The sequence below is a fragment of the Chrysochloris asiatica genome, unplaced genomic scaffold (genome assembly GCF_000296735.1).
Source record: "Chrysochloris asiatica unplaced genomic scaffold, ChrAsi1.0 scaffold00424, whole genome shotgun sequence".
NCBI lineage: Eukaryota > Metazoa > Chordata > Mammalia > Afrosoricida > Chrysochloridae > Chrysochloris > Chrysochloris asiatica.
Genome location: NW_006408942.1, coordinates 212,225 through 228,851, shown reverse-complemented (window position 1 = coordinate 228,851; position 16,627 = coordinate 212,225). Strand labels below are relative to the sequence as shown.

The following is a 16,627-nucleotide window of genomic DNA, read 5'->3' as shown; positions in this document are numbered from 1 at the left end:
AGCTGATAAGAAGAAAGGGCATAGGTACAAGAGCATCCCTTGGTTGGTTGATGAATGATGGAGGGGATTGTAACTATGGCAACGATAGGATGAATGTAATACTAATGTTCTCCCATGTAAACTATCACATAATTCACAAGAAAACATTTAAAAAAAAAGCTGAGACTCCAACAGAGCCCGGAACTCCCTGTGCATCCCTGGGGACAGGGGAGCATGATGGCTCTTTCCCCGCCCCCCCACATTCTGCCTGGCTCCAGGAGGAGTGAGTTGACCTCATAGACCCCTCGGACATGCTGTCCATGCCATCCACAAGGAGGTCACCAGCACAGGGCCCTGGATCTGGGAGGAGAAGGAGAAGGGGAGGGGGAGGGGAAGGGAGAGAGGGAGAGGAGACGTGGAGAGCTCCCTTGAGGTGCCCAAGAGCCATATGAGGCCCCACATTGGCAGTTGTGGCCCTGATCCCTTTTCCTGATGCCACTTCCCTTCTCTAAGATGCATCCATGAACTCAGTTCCTTCAACAGCAAGAGATCAGCAAGGTGTGTGTGGAAGACGCACCAGCTGTTGCCTAACATGGCAGTTTACAATGCCACCTAGAGCAAGGACTGAAGACCCAAGCAGCTAGGTCCTGGAGGTGTCTCGAGAAATGAATAGATTAAATAAAAGCTCACCACCCATAGCAGAGTGCTTATGAGTCGGGTTGCTAACTTCAAGGTGAGCAGTTCGTAACTACCAGCGGCTCTACATGAAAAAGATGAGGCTTTCTGATCCCATAAAGATTTACAGCCTCGGACACCCTATGCAGGGTTGCTATGAGTCGGAACTGACTCCATGGCACAGAACCACCACCACCCACAATACGTAGAGTGGTGGTGTGGTGCTGTAGTATAAGCACTTGATAGCAAGGTCTGTTTGAACCACAAGGTCAGAAGTTCAAACTCACCAGCCGCTCTTCAGAAGCGCTTACAAGGTCGCTACGGGTCGGAACCGACTTGACAAAACTTAACAACAATCTACAATCTATGGACTTCTGGTGTGGCACTGTAGGATCAGCACTGGACTTTAAACCACAAGGTTGGTAGTTCAAAGCCACCAGCTGCTCCTCAGAAACCCTATACAGGGTCACTGTAAGTTGGAACCGACTCAACAGCATTTAACAGCCACCACCCAGAACACACAGACACAGGGCCAATAAAAATAGATTTTATGTTTTTCTTTTAACACTAATGTTATGTCGATATTAAACTTACAGGGAAATCCAAATAGGCTCAGATACCAGACCAGCTTTGGTTAGACCAATGAAAGGCACTGAGAGTGACCGTAACACATTTACCATTCATAATTTATAAACGCGACCAATGGCAACACAACAAACCACATCTTCCATGTGAGTGGCAATCAACCCCATGACTCACGACACTTTCATATCAGCTTCTTGTTGTTGTTGTTGTTAAGTGCCGTTGAGTCGGTTCCAACCCATAACAACCTTGTATAGGGTTTCTAAGGAGTGGCTGGTGAGCTTGAACCGCTGACCTTACAGATCAAACTGACTGCAGTGCAGCGCATTAGCCCCCAGCACCACAGCACGACTCCTAGCAGCCTAAACGTTATCAAGTCCACAATCGACTGGACCACGAGGCATGAGCGCTGACACCACATGGGGGGACCAGGCTGCACACCCTGAGGAACCAGGGCCTACCATGAGAGACCACTCTTTGACCTTCTGGAAGATCACTCTGCGCCCCTGCGGCGTCCATGCCACCAGCACTGTCACCGCCCGGATGGTCAGCCAGCAGACGTAGAGGCCACAGGCGGCCGTGTAGAGCTCGTGAATCTTGGCAGTCCCCGTCCAGAATGACATCAGCCACCGGCCAGCAAACACTGAAAGCAGAAAGGCTGCCGTTTGAACACGAATCAAAAGCATGGTGCACAAGGCAGGTACACACAGTGAGCCCAGTTCCTAGTACGTGTGCTGTCTACACTGCTAAAGTTCAGGAGCAACATGGATAATGCAGAGGAATGGCCTTCGAATCGGCTTGTTTATCTGGGCAAATGAGTGAGTTCCAATAAGGCTATTTGACAACAGCCTGTAAACCCACTGATCATGTGAACACAACAGAACCACCAGAGCACCTTGTAGAAATGGTTAGGAACGTTTGCACTCCAGGTTTTACAAATGAATGGCCACTTTCTACTCACTCTCCACACACTACTGACAAAAAGGGTTACTTCTAAGAGGATTTATTTGATTTTCATTTGTAATGAAGAATGCTAGTTAAAGGCGGCCCTGTATAGAGTTTCTGAGTGGCTGGTGGGTTTGAACTTACGACTTTTCAGCTAGCAAACCAGTGCTTATCCCATAGCCTACACCAGGACTCCAGTTAAATTGTAAGGATGGAAAAAGGGCCTCTGGCAGAGGAGGTAGGGAATCTTCTCAGCCCTGTAGTGTGTTGTTCTTGTGTGCCAGCCAGTTGGTTCCAACGCGGAGTGACCCCCGAGGCGCACTTGCTGGGTGTTCGGGTGTCCAGCCCAGTGCTGACCCCCAGCGCCACATTGCAGTGTGCACGGACAGCGGTACTGCACAACTGGACTCTCCACTAGACGGCGGCAGGGTTCAGGCAGCCAGTCTTAGTTAACATGTAAAGAAGTTACTCTTACTGTCAAATTCAAGTTCTAAATCCAAGTCTCCTTTCCTTAATTTTTCTAATCAAAATATAAAAATGGATGATTACAACCACCACTGTAATTATGAAACCTTCCAAAGTACAAAAACTTGGTTTTCTGCAATATGATTACTACACTACCCTCAATGTATTTATTGGGCTTTATTGTCTTAACAGCTGTGATTTGAAAACTGTAGAGTTCAAGAACAAAAATAGAGTAAACATTTTTTACGGTTATTTTTGCCAGTGTAAGGTGAAATCATCATTTCTCTGGGTCTGAAATGCTCTATCTTCTCAGAAACTTCACTTGAAATGAAATAGCCTACTTGCTCCTTCCCAGCCTTAGTCCACACAGGGAAAAAACAGACTGAAGACAAATGTGGTTTATCCGAGTGAACAGTCTGAGGAACGCTCCCAGCTGCCACACAACCTGTGACTCCACAATCTCTTGCTGCTGCCATCGGTCACTATCACCTTGACTTCCTCCTCCCACCTCTGGACAGACAACAAACCACCACACCCAGACACGCCTCTTGGTGGCTAGGTGAAGATGTTTCTGAAAACTTAATGTCACAAGTGTTCCTGCGGGAAAGAGCCCCTGGCAGCCATCTAGAATGACTCCCTCCGAAAGCCAGCTCCGTAATGAGGACAAACATAAATAAGGGGGCAGTGGGAAAGCCACTCCAGCAGGACAAGCTCTGTGAAAATGTCCAAACATGAACTCTGACTTACAGCTGGCTTCTGTCTCTCCACTCTGACGTCAGTACATGAGACCAATGAAATGGGAGCCCCAAACATCCCATATTCAGTCAAAAGGGGAAAGGAAAATGATTACGGATACATGAGGAAGACCTATGGATTATAGGAGAAGGTCTCAGCTGAGAGTGGCCGGCTCCTACCTGGTAGAGTAAGGCAGATGAGGCTGGCGGTCAGCAAGGTGATGCACATGAATACAATCAACAGGGATATCTGTAAGGCAAACACAGGGCAGCGGCTGCTTACACTCTGGGTATGTTTCAGTGCACACGCCATGCAGAATACCAAAGCTATTTTCTCATTAAAACAAAAACCAACCCTGTTTCTCCGTTCCCAGCTAGACCTGCTTGTCACAGGTTGCTGTTAGGTACCATCATGTCTGTTGCGCCCCTATCTATGCACAACAGAACAAAACATGGCTTGGTCTTGTGCCATGCTCAAAATCGTTAAGTCTGAGCTCATTGCTGCCTCCACTGTGCCTATCCATCTTGTTGGGGGAGGGGGGGTCTCCTCCTTTTTGTTGATCCTCCACCTCAACAAGGATGATGTCCTTCTCCAGAGATGGGCCTTTCTTGATATCATGATCTAAGTATATGAGACCAAGTCTTGCCATGTTCACTTCTGAGAAGCATTCTGACTGAACTTCAGCCAAGACAGATTTATTACTTCTGTAGTCCACAGTACTGCCATTATTCTTCGCCAACATCAGAATTCAAATGCATCGATTCTTCTATGGTCTTCCTTACGCACTGTCCACCTTTCACATATATACATGGCGTGGGTCAGGTGTACCTAATCCTCAAACTGACATTTTTGCTCTTGAACACTTTAAATAGGTCTTGGGCAACAGAAAAGGCAAAATCTCGTTTGATTTTTTTAAACTGTTGCTTCCATGAGGGTCTTGAGTCAGAAAACCAAAAGGGAAGAACACGCTCAGCATTTCTTAAACTGAGGAAATTGATGAAAAAATTTAAGCCTCAACTTGCAATACTGAAGGATTCTATGGGCAAAATGGGAGTCCTGGTGTAATGCTGTGGGATAAAGCACTGGACTGCAAGGTCAGTTTGAACAACAAGGTTGGTAGTTCAAACTTACCAAACTGCTCCTTGGAAACCCCACACAGGTGGCTATGAGTTGGAGCCGGCTCAACAGGACTTAACAAATGGGCACAATATTGAATGATCAAAAGAAGATGGAAGGAATACACAGAGTCACTGGACCAAAAGGAAATAGTCATGTTTAACCATTTCAAGAGGTAGCATATGATCAAGAATCAATGATACTGAAGGAAGAAGTCCAAGGTGCACCAAAGGCATTGGCAAAGAACAAGGCACTGGGAATTGATGGACTACAAACTGAAAGTTTTCCATAAAGGGATGCGGCACTCGAGGCACTCACTCATCTCTGCCAAGAAAGTCAGAAAACAGCTACCTAGCCAACTGATTGGAAGAGATCATATCTGTCTGTGACCATTCCAAAGAGAGGTGACCCAACAGAATGTGGAAATCATCGGGCAATATCATTAATATTACATGCCAATAAAATGTTGCTGAAGATAATTACAAAACAACCGCAACATTGACAGGGAACTGTCAGAGGTTCAGGCCAGATTTAGATGAGGATGTGGAATGAGGGCCATCACTGCTGACATCAGATGAATCTTGGCTAGAAGCAGACAAGACCCCAAAGATGTTTACCTGTGCTTTATTGACTACGCAAACGCTTTTGATTGTATGGATCATGACAAGTTGTGGACAATTTGTGGAGAATGATTGTTCTGGAACAACTTAATTGTGCTCATGAGGTAGGTACCTGTACATAGAGGAAAAAGCAGTTGTTCAAACAGCACAAGGAAACACTAAAGGGCTTAAAATTCAAAAAGGTATGCACCAGGGTTGTATGTTTTCACCAAACTTATTCAACCTGTATGTTAACAAATAATTCGAGAAGCTGGATTATATGAAGAGGAATGTTGCATCCGGTTGGCAGAAGACTCATTAACAACCTGTGATATGCAGATGATACAACCTTGTTTGCTGAAAGCAAAGAGGACTTAAATACTTACTAAATACTTACTGATGAAGATCAAGCACCACAGACTTCAGTATGGATTGCACCTCAATGAAAAGAAAACAAAAAAAACCTCACAGCTGGACCAATAAATAACATCAAGATAAATGGAGAAAAGACTGAAATTGTCAAAGACTTCATTTTACTTGGATCAACCATCAACACTCATGGAAGCAGTAATCAAGAAATCAAACAACTTATTGCAGTAGGCAAATCTACTGCACAAGACCTCTTTAAAGTGTTCAAGAGCAGAGATAAGAGTTTGAGGACTAAGGTGCCTGACCCAAGTCACGGTATTTTCAATAACGTCATATGCATGTGAAAGTTGAACAATGAATAAATAAGACCACAGAAAAATTGATGCTTTTGAGTTATGGTGTTGGAGGAGAATATTCAAAGTGCCACGGGCTGCCAAAAAACAAAAAAATCTATGTTGTAAGAAATACATTCAGAATGTTCCTTAGAAGTCAGGATGGCCAGACTTTGTGTCTCAGACTTCAGACGTACTATCAGAAGGGACCAGTCCCTGAAGGACATCATGCTTGGTAAAGTGGAGGGTCAGCGAAAACAATTAAGACCCCAATGAGATGGACTGCCACAGTAGCAGCAGCAGTGGGCTCAAGTGTGGCAACCAGGACCAGGCAGTGTTTCATCCTGTTGTGCCAATGGGTGGTTATGAATCGGTAGCGACTGGACGGCACCTCACAACAACGCAGCAAAATACATTCTTCCACGACTTCAACATTTTGTCTGCTTATCACAAATTTATTTATTGGTCCAGTGGTAAGGATTTCTTTTTTTTTACACTGAGGTGCAATTCATACAGAAGGGTTTGATTTTCATCAGTTAAGTATTTTTCGTCCTCATCACTTTCAGCCTGCAAGGTTGTGTCATCAAATCGTTAATGAGTCTTCCTCCAATATTCATGCCATGTTCTTCATATAATCCAGCTTCACAGATTATTTGCTCAACATACAGATTCAATAAATATGGTGAAAGGAAACAACCCTGGCACATAGCTTTCCTGATTTTATACCATTCAGTATCCCTTTGTTCTGTTCTAAGGGCTGCCTCTTTATCTACGTACAAGTTCCTTAGGAACACAATTAAGTGTTCTGGAATACCTATTATTTGCCATATAATCCATAGCTAGCCATGATCCACACAGTCCAATGTCTTTGTATAGTTAATAAAGCACAAGTAAACTTTTTTCTGGTATTTTCTTCTTTTAGCCAAGATTCATCTGATGTCAGCAATGATATCCCTTCATTCATTCTATGTCCTTTAATGAGTCTGGTTTGAATTCCTGGTAGCTCCCTGTCAATGTACAGCTCTAAATGGTTTTGAATTATCTTCAGCAACATTTTATGTACACGTGACATTGTTAAATGATTTTCATAAAGGTTTGTATCACCTTTCTTTGAAATGGGCCTAAGTATGGCTCTCTTCTAATCGGTTGACCAAGTAGCTGTCTTCCAAATTTCTCGGCCCAGGTAAGTGAGTGTGTCCTGCAGTACATCAGTCTGTTGAAACATTTCAATTTGTAGCCCATCAATTCATGGACTTTTATTTTTTTTGCCAATGCCTTCAGTGCAGCTTGGTCTTGCTCCTTCAGTAACATTGGTTCTTGATCTTGCACTGATTGAAAATCGGTCATTCCTTTTTGGTACAATGAGTCTGTGTATTCCTTCCATCTAATTTTGATGTTCTTTGAATCATTTCATATTTTGCCCATGGAATCCTTTAATATTGAAAGTCGAGAATTGAATTTTTTCTTTGAGCTTGAGAAATGCTGAGCATGTTCTTTTTGGTTTTCTAATTCCAGATCTTTGCACATTTCTTTATAAGATTTGACTGTTTTCTCGAGCTGCCCTTTGAAATTTTCAGTCCAGCTTGTTATCATTTTATTTCTTCCAGTCACATCAGCTTCTGAAGAGAAAGTTTCAGTCTCTTTTAGCATTTTTTTTTTTTTTAACTTCCTGAGTTTTAATGATTTCTTTACTTTCTTCCTATATGATGTTTTTGATGTCACACTACAACTCTCGGTCATCAGTGTCTACTGCATCAAATTTGTTCTTGAGACTGTCCCTAAATTCAGGTGGGATATATTCAAGGTCATATTTTGGCTCTTGTGGACTTGTTTTTGTCAAATGCTGCTGAGTCGGTTCTGACTCATAGTGACCCCATATATGGTTTTGGAGGAATATAATGAACTTTTATGCTATTGAAAAAAGGTATTTGCAATGAATAAATCTTTCAGACTGCAAATTCGACTGAATTGCAGTCAGTGGTTCAAGCTCACCAGCTGCTCCTTGGAAACCCTATACAGGGTCGCTATGGGTTAGGATCAACTCAACAGCACTTAACAACAATGTAAAATTCTCCAGTATCATTTCTGTCACAAAAGTCATATTTTCCAACTACTGATCCTTCCTTTTTGTTTCCAAATTTCAATTTCCAGTCACCAGGATTCATCAATGCATCTTGATTGCATGCTTGATCAATTTCAGACTGAAGAAGCTGGTAGAATTCTTTAGTTTAATCATTAAATGGTTTAGTAGCTGGTGTATAAATTTGAGTAACAGTGGTATTAACTGGTCTTCCTTGTAGATGTTTGGATATTATCCTATCACAGATAGCATTGTACTTCAATACAGATCTTGATCCTTTTTCCTTTCTGATACTTATGTAAACTTTTTATTGTAAATTGAATGAAGGTTTACAGAGCAAATCAGTTTTACATTCAATAAACATACTTTTGTCATTAGAATGACTGCAACCCCCTCCAGGCAGCCTTACTTAACAATATTTCCCTTTATTCATGTGAACTCTTGCATTCCTTCCTGCTGCTACTTCTTTCTTCTGTCAACCTCCCTTTTATTAGATATTGCCTGCTTCATCATCCATGTTAACCCACGAATAATCTTCCCTCCTCCCATGAACCATCATTTGTTGTTGTTGTTCTGTGCCATGGAGTTAGTTCCAACTTACAGAGACCCTGTACAGGGTTTCCGAAGCTGTAAATCTTTATAGGAGCAGAAAGCCTTATCTTTCTCCCGCGGAACAGCTGGGAGTTTTTAACTGCTGACCGTGAGATTAACAGCCCATTTCATAACTACTCTGCTACCAGAGCTCCTTATTAATCATCATAGAATGTTCCTTTTATCAACAAAACCTTCTGTTGATTCTTTTACAACAGTGGTTTCATGCAATATTTGTCCTTTTGTGATTGACTCATTTCACTCAGCATAACACCTTCCAGGCTCATCCATATTGTGGGGTGTTCTGCAGATTCATCATTATTCGTTAAAGTTGCACAGAATTCAATAGTGTGTATGTACCAATTTTTGTTTATTCTTCCGCTGACGGGCATTGATGTGTCTTTTGTGTAGACAGCAAATTGAAGCATTGTTTTCTGATCCGTTCTGCTACTGTCTCTTGATGGGTACATTTACTCCATTAACATCCAGTATATAATTATCGATAGATACGAAGTGACTGCTGTCATCTTACTGCATTTTCTTGTAGTGCTATTGCTTTGTCGCATGATTTTGTATGCTGAGTTCATTTTCCTTGCGGATCTTCTTTTCATCTTAATTTCTACTGTGTTAACTAAATCTTTCTGGTTTATTTCATTTTTAGTTTGATGTGAAGGTGTATTAATTTTCTGAGGTTACTCTACAATTTATTAATTTTTTCCCCGTTTAAAACAGTGTGTTTTATCTTGAAATCTATTTGACTTCCTCGACATTTGGAAATTCTGTATCTACACTAGTCGCTCTTTTTACTTTGTTATTATTGTTCTTGTCAATTCCGACCCATAGCGACCCTGTACAGGGTTTCCAAGGAGCAGCTGGGGAGCTTGAACTGCCAACTTTGCAGTGGATGCTCTAGCCCACAGCGCCTTGTCCTGCACCAATCTCACAATCGTTGTTACGCTGGCGTCCGTTGCTGCTGCTGCCACTGTGCCAGTCCATCTCATTGGGGGTCTTCCTCTTTTTCGCAGACCCTCTGCTTTACTAAGCATAGTATTCTTCTCCAGGGACTGGTCCCTCCTGACAATATGTCCCAAGTATGAGAGACGAAGTCTGGCCATCCTGGCTTCCAAGGAGCACTCTGGCTGCACTTCTTCCAACTGAGATTGGTTTGTTCAACTGTGTTCTTAAGGAAATATTGCCCTTTTGATTTTGAATGACTGATTGTTTCATCTCATTCAACACTTTGCTAGTGTTGCTGTCTCCACTACATACCTATCTACTGCTTGGCTAAAAGTTGGGTCACGTGAGTGAGTCCCTTTACAGACCTGAAGTGTGGTTGAGGGCCACTGTCTCAAGTTCCTTTAGTCTCTTTCTGACCAGCAAGCCTTTTTTAGAAAGAATTTTGAGTTTTGTTCCATATAGTCTGCTGCTCTAGCCTGGACCTTCTAATGTAACCCCTTTTAGGGCAGCTGGTGGTGGTAGCCAGGTGCCATCCAGGTGCCACCCGAGTACCATCTAGGCTTTCTAGTCTCAGAGTCATGGAAACCCATTGCCATCTTACCTCCATGGTTTCTGCTGAGAAATTGGATCTTAAGTCTTACTGGTTCTCTCTTACAAGTAACCTTTTGTTTTTCCCGAACTGCTCTCAGGATTTGTTTCTTGTCTTTGGTGTTGGAAAGTTTGACTATTCGTTTTGGTGATTTTCTTTTGGGATCTATCCTGTTTTGGGTTTACTCAGCTTCTTGTACGCTTATCTTCTTGTCTTTCATGATGTTCAGGAAGTTTGTCTTATAACTCTTCGACAGTTTTCTCTGAGATTTTATTGTCTCTTCCCGCTAGGGGATTCTGATCACCTATTAAGCTGGTCCTCTTCATGGTACCCCACGTAACTCTTAAGCTTTCTTTGGATTTTTTCATTCTTTTTAAAGATGCTGTTGCTGTGCGGTGCCATCGGTGACGGGCTTCTACAACCAGCCCAGTACGTACCCTGCAGTATACGAGTGTTGGAAGATTTATCTTGACGCTCACTGATTTGGGCTTCCATTGCTTGCATCTTTTCCTTTGTCCTTTCAATGTGGTTTCCATTTCTGAGATGTCAGTATTAGTTTTCTGGATTTCTAGTTGAGCAGGTGTGGTAGTTTTACAGTTTGCATTTATTTTGTCTATTTGTTCTTGTAGTGTTTCCTAAAATATTTTTTCTGTGTTCTTCTTGCTTTTCTCTTTTCTGTAAATCTTTTGGAGGTACCTACATACCATTATTTTGAAACATTTTCTGGCTCTGCAGCTTGGTCATTTGTTAGAGCCATTCTCTTGTTTCTTCATGTGAGCTAAAATTGTCATCTCTGCAACAATGTGGTGTTACCGTATTTGTATTTAATTGATGAATTCTTAGGCTCTCATCAACTGTCTCCTGTGGGTGTAATTAGAGAATGGAAGAGTGTGCATTATTCTCAGTTTGCCTTTGTGCAGTTTAGGGGAGGTTGAGTCTTCTTGATAAGCAGTATAGGAGCTGGTACTGGTTCTTGCCCAGTGGGTGAGAGTATGCTTGTGGCTGGGCTATATGGGCTCAACTGCTGTCTACTATCAGGTTGGGAAGAGAAGAAATACCCCCGCCATACACACAGGCACATACGTGCTAGAGAACAAAACAGAATAAACAAGCCACCAGCAATGGAAAGAGAAATAAAGGAGAAAAAAAGAAAACCAAACAGCAATCAGAATAAAAGAATATAATAACTAAAAAGAGACAGAGGGACCAGAAAATGGAAAATAAGAGAGAAGAGCAAAAGGAAGAAATATACATAACACTTAGAAAAAGCAGGGAGAGGGATGATGGAAAGAGAGACAGTATAGAAAGATCAAAGGGAACAAAAACAAGAAAAGGGAAATGAGACGGAAGAAAAGAAAGAAACAATGGAGACAGAAAGGATACAATTTAAGGGAATGGAAAACGAAGAAGAAGAAACAGATAAAAACAATGAAATGATGAAAGGAAAAACAAAAACAAAAACAAAAAACAACCAAACTCGGTGCAGCTGCTGAATCCAGAGAGAAAGTCTTGCTGGCCAAGGAGCTCCTGAGATGGGTGCGGGAGGGACGTGACAGCGGAGTTGTTCCTGGCCCTCGCTGCAGTTCCTGGTCAGTGGAGTTCACGGAGGCCTTGGATGGAGCTGGTTGTAGAGACTGTTGGGACTACAGCTGGGGGTAGGGTGACTGGTTAAAGGCTGCTCTTGAGAGGAGCCTGCCTGAACCCTGCCACCAAAGCGGTGAAGCCAGGCCCTGGTTCATACTGGGGTGGTTCACAACCATGTGGCTCTGAATGCTCGGAGACGAGGCTCTATTCTTGGGATGGATCAGGGTGGGAGCTGGACACGCCTCTGGTCACCCACAGAGTGTGGGGAAAGATGGGCATCGATTTTTGTGCACTCCATGTCATTTCTGAAAGCTTCCAATGTTCCTCGATGCATACTTTGTACATTCTATTAATAATCAGAATGAACAGTTTAGTCCATTTATGTCATCCTGCTCATCTCTCTTCCCCAGCGGCATCGTGTGTGCCTGCCCACCTGAAGCACTATAGCTGACAAAGTCCCATGGCTCATCTTCAGGTTCTCAATGGCTGACCATTCGGCAGTGGTCTGCTCCTCTTCTCCACAGTCTGTCTGAGTCGGAATGCTCTGTTAAAAGCTGTCCACGTGGGTAACTCTGCATACTGCTGGGAGAGCTTTCCGCATCACACCAACCACCCCAGTGTAAGAAACAAGAGATGAGTGATGATGATGTAAAGATGAGGTATGTAAACAAGGTGCAGGAAACTCTTCATAGGGGAGTTCTGCCATCCTGCCATGCTTAAAAGGAGCCACAACCAGAGGGTGATGGCTGTCACTGCCGCCAAGAAGAAGAGCCGGGAGCGGAGCATGTGCCTTGGAGTGGGCGTGCTGAGAGCCTTCCTTCAGACAGGAAGCTTCCTAAGGGAGTGAAGCCCTTCTGGGCTACAGAGCTGTAGCCACCTGGCCAAGCAAGGCTCAGACTGAAAACTGAGCAAGGCCTTCCAGCAGAGCAGGGGGCAGCTGGCTGGGGGGAGGGACGGCTGCCGGTAGAGCTCGAGTGCAGAGATGTGCCTGACCTCTGCTCACAGCACAAAGCATCATGAGAGGGTGGGACCACATAACAGATGAGGGCCAGCTGAAGGAGCCTGTGTGTCCCTCAGGCAGGGTCTGGGGGAGGCTCGATGGGCAATAAGGGCACCCTCTCCTGGTCTACCCTGCAGAGGCCGGGTTCTCACGTGGGCTGGGGTCTTTCATGTCACTCTGATAGAGCAGGAGCAAGAGGGCCCAGACCACTGTCGCGTGTGCCAGCTTGTGGCTGTGTCTGTCACGTGAGGAGGGTACACAACAGGGACTCCTGTCAGGCAGGTGTGCACCCTGTCCACGCTGCCTCAGTGGGACAGACAGACCTACCCTGAGTGGGAAGTTGAGCGGCCGGCGGTAGGGCTGGAAGCCAACAGGGCCTCCCTGCTGCAGGATGGCCTGGTGGGCGGCGTGCAGACCCTCCCCCACCACCGGGAGGGCGTTGTTGCGAGCCGGCTGGTTGTTGTTCACCTGCTGGTTGGCACTGTTCTCACTCTCCTCCTGGTCTCCCAGCAGGTAAGAGTGCAGGTCCCTGCAAGAGAGCACACAAGAGAGAACCCTCAGGTAGGGTCCGGATGGAAGGGGAACATGTGCCTCAGTTTCCTAGGAATTACAATCAAGGGCCAACAATGTACGTGTAAAATCTATACAGAGTACAGTGCCTCAGCCCAGGGTAAACAGTTCAAGCCAACAGCGGTCTCCCGTATCTGATTGTTTCTGCGTCTGAGAGAAGATCACTATGAGAAAAGGCCCATGTACAAGATGGGTCTTCTCCTCTCTGCAGACGCAGTCACAGACTTGTCAGGGGGGGAGTGGGAGACAGATGTGGAAAAGAAAAACACCGACTCCACAAGACCCTATATGTTCTGGAAAACTCTTCAACCACAAAGATTCAGCGTGGAAACAAGTACATCATGTAGAGCGCTTGGAAAGTCCGTGAGTGCACAGGTGAAGTGGTTGCGAAGCCCACTGGGGAGCAGCCCTGTTGGCAAGTTGGGAAGTGTGGAGAAGGGAGAAGTTGGTGCTCTTTCATCCTGGGCCTGCTGGCACAAACCTCTCTGACAAGGTAAATACAGGCAGGCTTCCTTAGCCACCCCCAGAGCCCCTGGTGTGCATGGCCAAAGTGGGCACACTTACAGCGAGTGCCCGGCGGCCACCGTCCAGGCCCGCACCAGTCCCTTCAGCCACTGGCGCGTGTGGCCTTGCTCCAGCAGTGCGGGCAGGATCACCTGCAGCAACAGCAACTCCAGTGACAGCTCGCTGACAGGGGCGTCACTAGGACCAGACACACGTGTGACCCTCGGTTCTCCCTCCTCCCAGACCCGTGAGAAAAGCAGTCGTCTCATGCACATGCTCCTGTCACCGCGCAGCGAGGCCGTCCTGCTGGGAGGCACACCTGTACAGCATGACGTTGTAGGGCAGGAAGCTGGGCAGCAGACTCTTGATGATCCGGATGGGCAGCCAGAGCATCAGGAGGACAATGGAGCCGAAGACAATCTGTAGGGGAGGCTGGGCATGAGAGGGGCATCCGCAGTCCCCGTCTGAACACCACCCAGCCCTTCTCCCACACACAGTACAGTCCCTCCTGGTAAAAAATGGTTTCCTAGACACCTGTAAGGCCTTGCTATGCCTACCGCTCACCGCTGCCCAGGGAAAAGCAGGAGCTCCTGGTTTAGCTCCTGGATAGCCCCACCTGGTGGGGGATAGGGGGAAGGCAGCGGCCCTGCGGCCCTCTGGAGGTGTACTGTGGGGACAGACTTAGTTCCTCCAGGCAGAGTTCACTGAGAGGACAGTAACAACAGCTTTCATTATCCTGCCAGCTCAATCCTGCCAGCTCACTAGGCAGTCACTTACATGACCAGAGAAGGAAGACACTGTTGTTTCATTAACCAGCAAATATTTACCCGGACAACACAGCCAGTAGACCTGTTAACAGACAAGCAGGCTCCCCAACCCAAACCACCATCACCCAGTGGGTGCTGACTCAGTGACCCTATTGGGCAGATTACAACTGCTCCTTACGGTTTCCATCTAGACTGTCAATATTTAGAGCAACATGGGGCCTCATCGTCTGCCCACGCACCGCCCGCCTGGTGGTCGGCGGCCTCATCGTCCTCCCATGCACTGCCCGATTGTCCTTCTTCTCAGCTCGTCCCCTAAGTGTGGTGAGAGCCGCACCTTGAGACCAGCGTGCTTGATGGAAAGAGCAACAGGCCGGCTTACCACTGACAGAATGAATCTTCGGAGGTGCCTATAAATGGGCAGGTGGATCATTTCCTGAACGGGGTTGAAATCGGGATCATTCAGGTTCCTTAGGAACCACAGGACACCGGGCCGTAGGACCTGCAAGGGCAGCATAGACGTGCTGGTTAAGACACCCACCCAGGTCCTCCGTCTGCGAAGAGTTCACACCGCAATCAGAAAAGTGCTCCCAGGAACATTCGGGCTCCACAAGACCCATGTGGTTTTTCTGGGAAAAGGTGAGTTCCTAAACCAAGACTCCAGAGATCATCCTAGGCTCTGTGACACCCGATGGTTCTAACCATCCCAGGAACAAATCTCCACTGAGCCCGCTTTGCCAAGATTTGTGAGGGAACATCTGAAACCCCCACAACACTGTACCACCCAGTGACAGGCGGCAGCGAGCGGAGAGAGAGGCTGGGTTTCAGTCCCTCACCTCCACAGCAGCCGCCGGAGTGAGGAAAGCTATGGCCACTTAGACCTGCAAAGAGCCAGTGGAGACTCAGTCACTGAGCTGCCTGCAAAACACACCTTCCTCCTTCCCTCTGTGGGCACCACAGTCCAAGAGGTGTGTGGTGGGCACAGGGCTCAAGCCTGGACGCCAGGCCCAGGTGGTCCAAACCCATGCTGCTCTCTCTGCCAAACGAGGGACTGCAATACATGGTCTCTACCATCCATCACCTGGACTATTAACCACAAAACTGGCGGTTCAAACCCACCTGTCGCTCCTCAGAAACCTTACACAGGGCCAGGGTCACTATTAGTGACAAGGGACTAACAGCAGTAACACCACCCCTATCTCTAGCTCCCAGAGCTGGGGCTCCCTACCCCCTGAGCCTGTCTAATGAGAAGGGGAGACCCCACTGCCGCCTGTACTCTGCTGACTTTCCTTGGGGTGTGACTTGCACCAGTCTATACACCCATGGATGCAGTGATGCTCCACCTGCACCCAACCTGCCATCATCTGAACTCTGGGTTTCCCACCAAGGAAAACCAGTACACACATGTTCATTCCCTGCTATTTACAGTTAGAGACACTCTATCACTTAGAAATGAAATCAGAACTCACTTAAAACCACGTGATTGCTTTTGCTGTAGTAACAAAGAGCATCACCACTACTCTGTCAGTTTGTTATTCTGTGGTGGTTTGTGTGGCTGTGATTCTGGAAACTACGTCACCAGGATTTTAAACACCAGCAGGGACACCCATGTTGGACAGGTTTCAGCTGAGCTTTCAGACTATCACAGACTAGAAGAAGGAGAGATTCAGTCACTGAAAAACAAGGTGGCTCTGTAGGAGAAGCTCTGGACTGTGGTTTGGCAGTTCAAAGCCACCAGCTACTCTGCGGAAACCCTAAACAGGGTCACAACCAACTCGATGGCACTAACAACAGTAACAACAAGGAAGACAACTTAATACATTTATTATCCAAATTTATGTTCTTGTTGTTGTTGGTAGGTACCATCAAGTCGGGACCGACTCATAGCGATCCTATGCACAGCAGAACGAAACACTGCCTGATGCTGGGCCAGCGTCACTACTGAAGCCACGCTTGAGTCCATCGATGCTGCCACTTCACCAATCCATCTCGCTGGGGGTCTTCCTCTTTTTCTCTCCACCTTACCAAACATGATATCCTTGTCCAGCGACTGGTCCCTCTGGACAATACGTCTTAAGTATGAGAGATGAAGTTTGGCCATCTTGGTCTCCAAGGAGCACTCTGGCTTCACTTCTTCCAAAACGGATCTATTGGTTCTTTTTGGCAGCCCATGGCACTTTCAATATTCTCC

The 16,627-nt window shown here is 46.0% G+C and overlaps 1 protein-coding gene across 1 annotated transcript in view; it reads right to left on the bottom strand.

Moving 5' to 3' along the window:
* Window positions 1-16,627, bottom strand: part of MARCH6 (membrane-associated ring finger (C3HC4) 6, E3 ubiquitin protein ligase) — an 87,004-nt gene that overhangs the window by 16,266 nt on the left and 54,111 nt on the right. The window contains exons 18-23 of the mRNA XM_006876899.1: window positions 14,819-14,938; window positions 13,992-14,092; window positions 13,733-13,870; window positions 12,926-13,127; window positions 3,561-3,630; window positions 1,698-1,879 (exon numbers count right to left, since the gene is read on the bottom strand). Of these exons, the coding sequence (XP_006876961.1) occupies window positions 1,698-1,879; window positions 3,561-3,630; window positions 12,926-13,127; window positions 13,733-13,870; window positions 13,992-14,092; window positions 14,819-14,938 (813 nt within the window). The remainder of the gene's footprint in view (window positions 1-1,697; window positions 1,880-3,560; window positions 3,631-12,925; window positions 13,128-13,732; window positions 13,871-13,991; window positions 14,093-14,818; window positions 14,939-16,627) is intronic.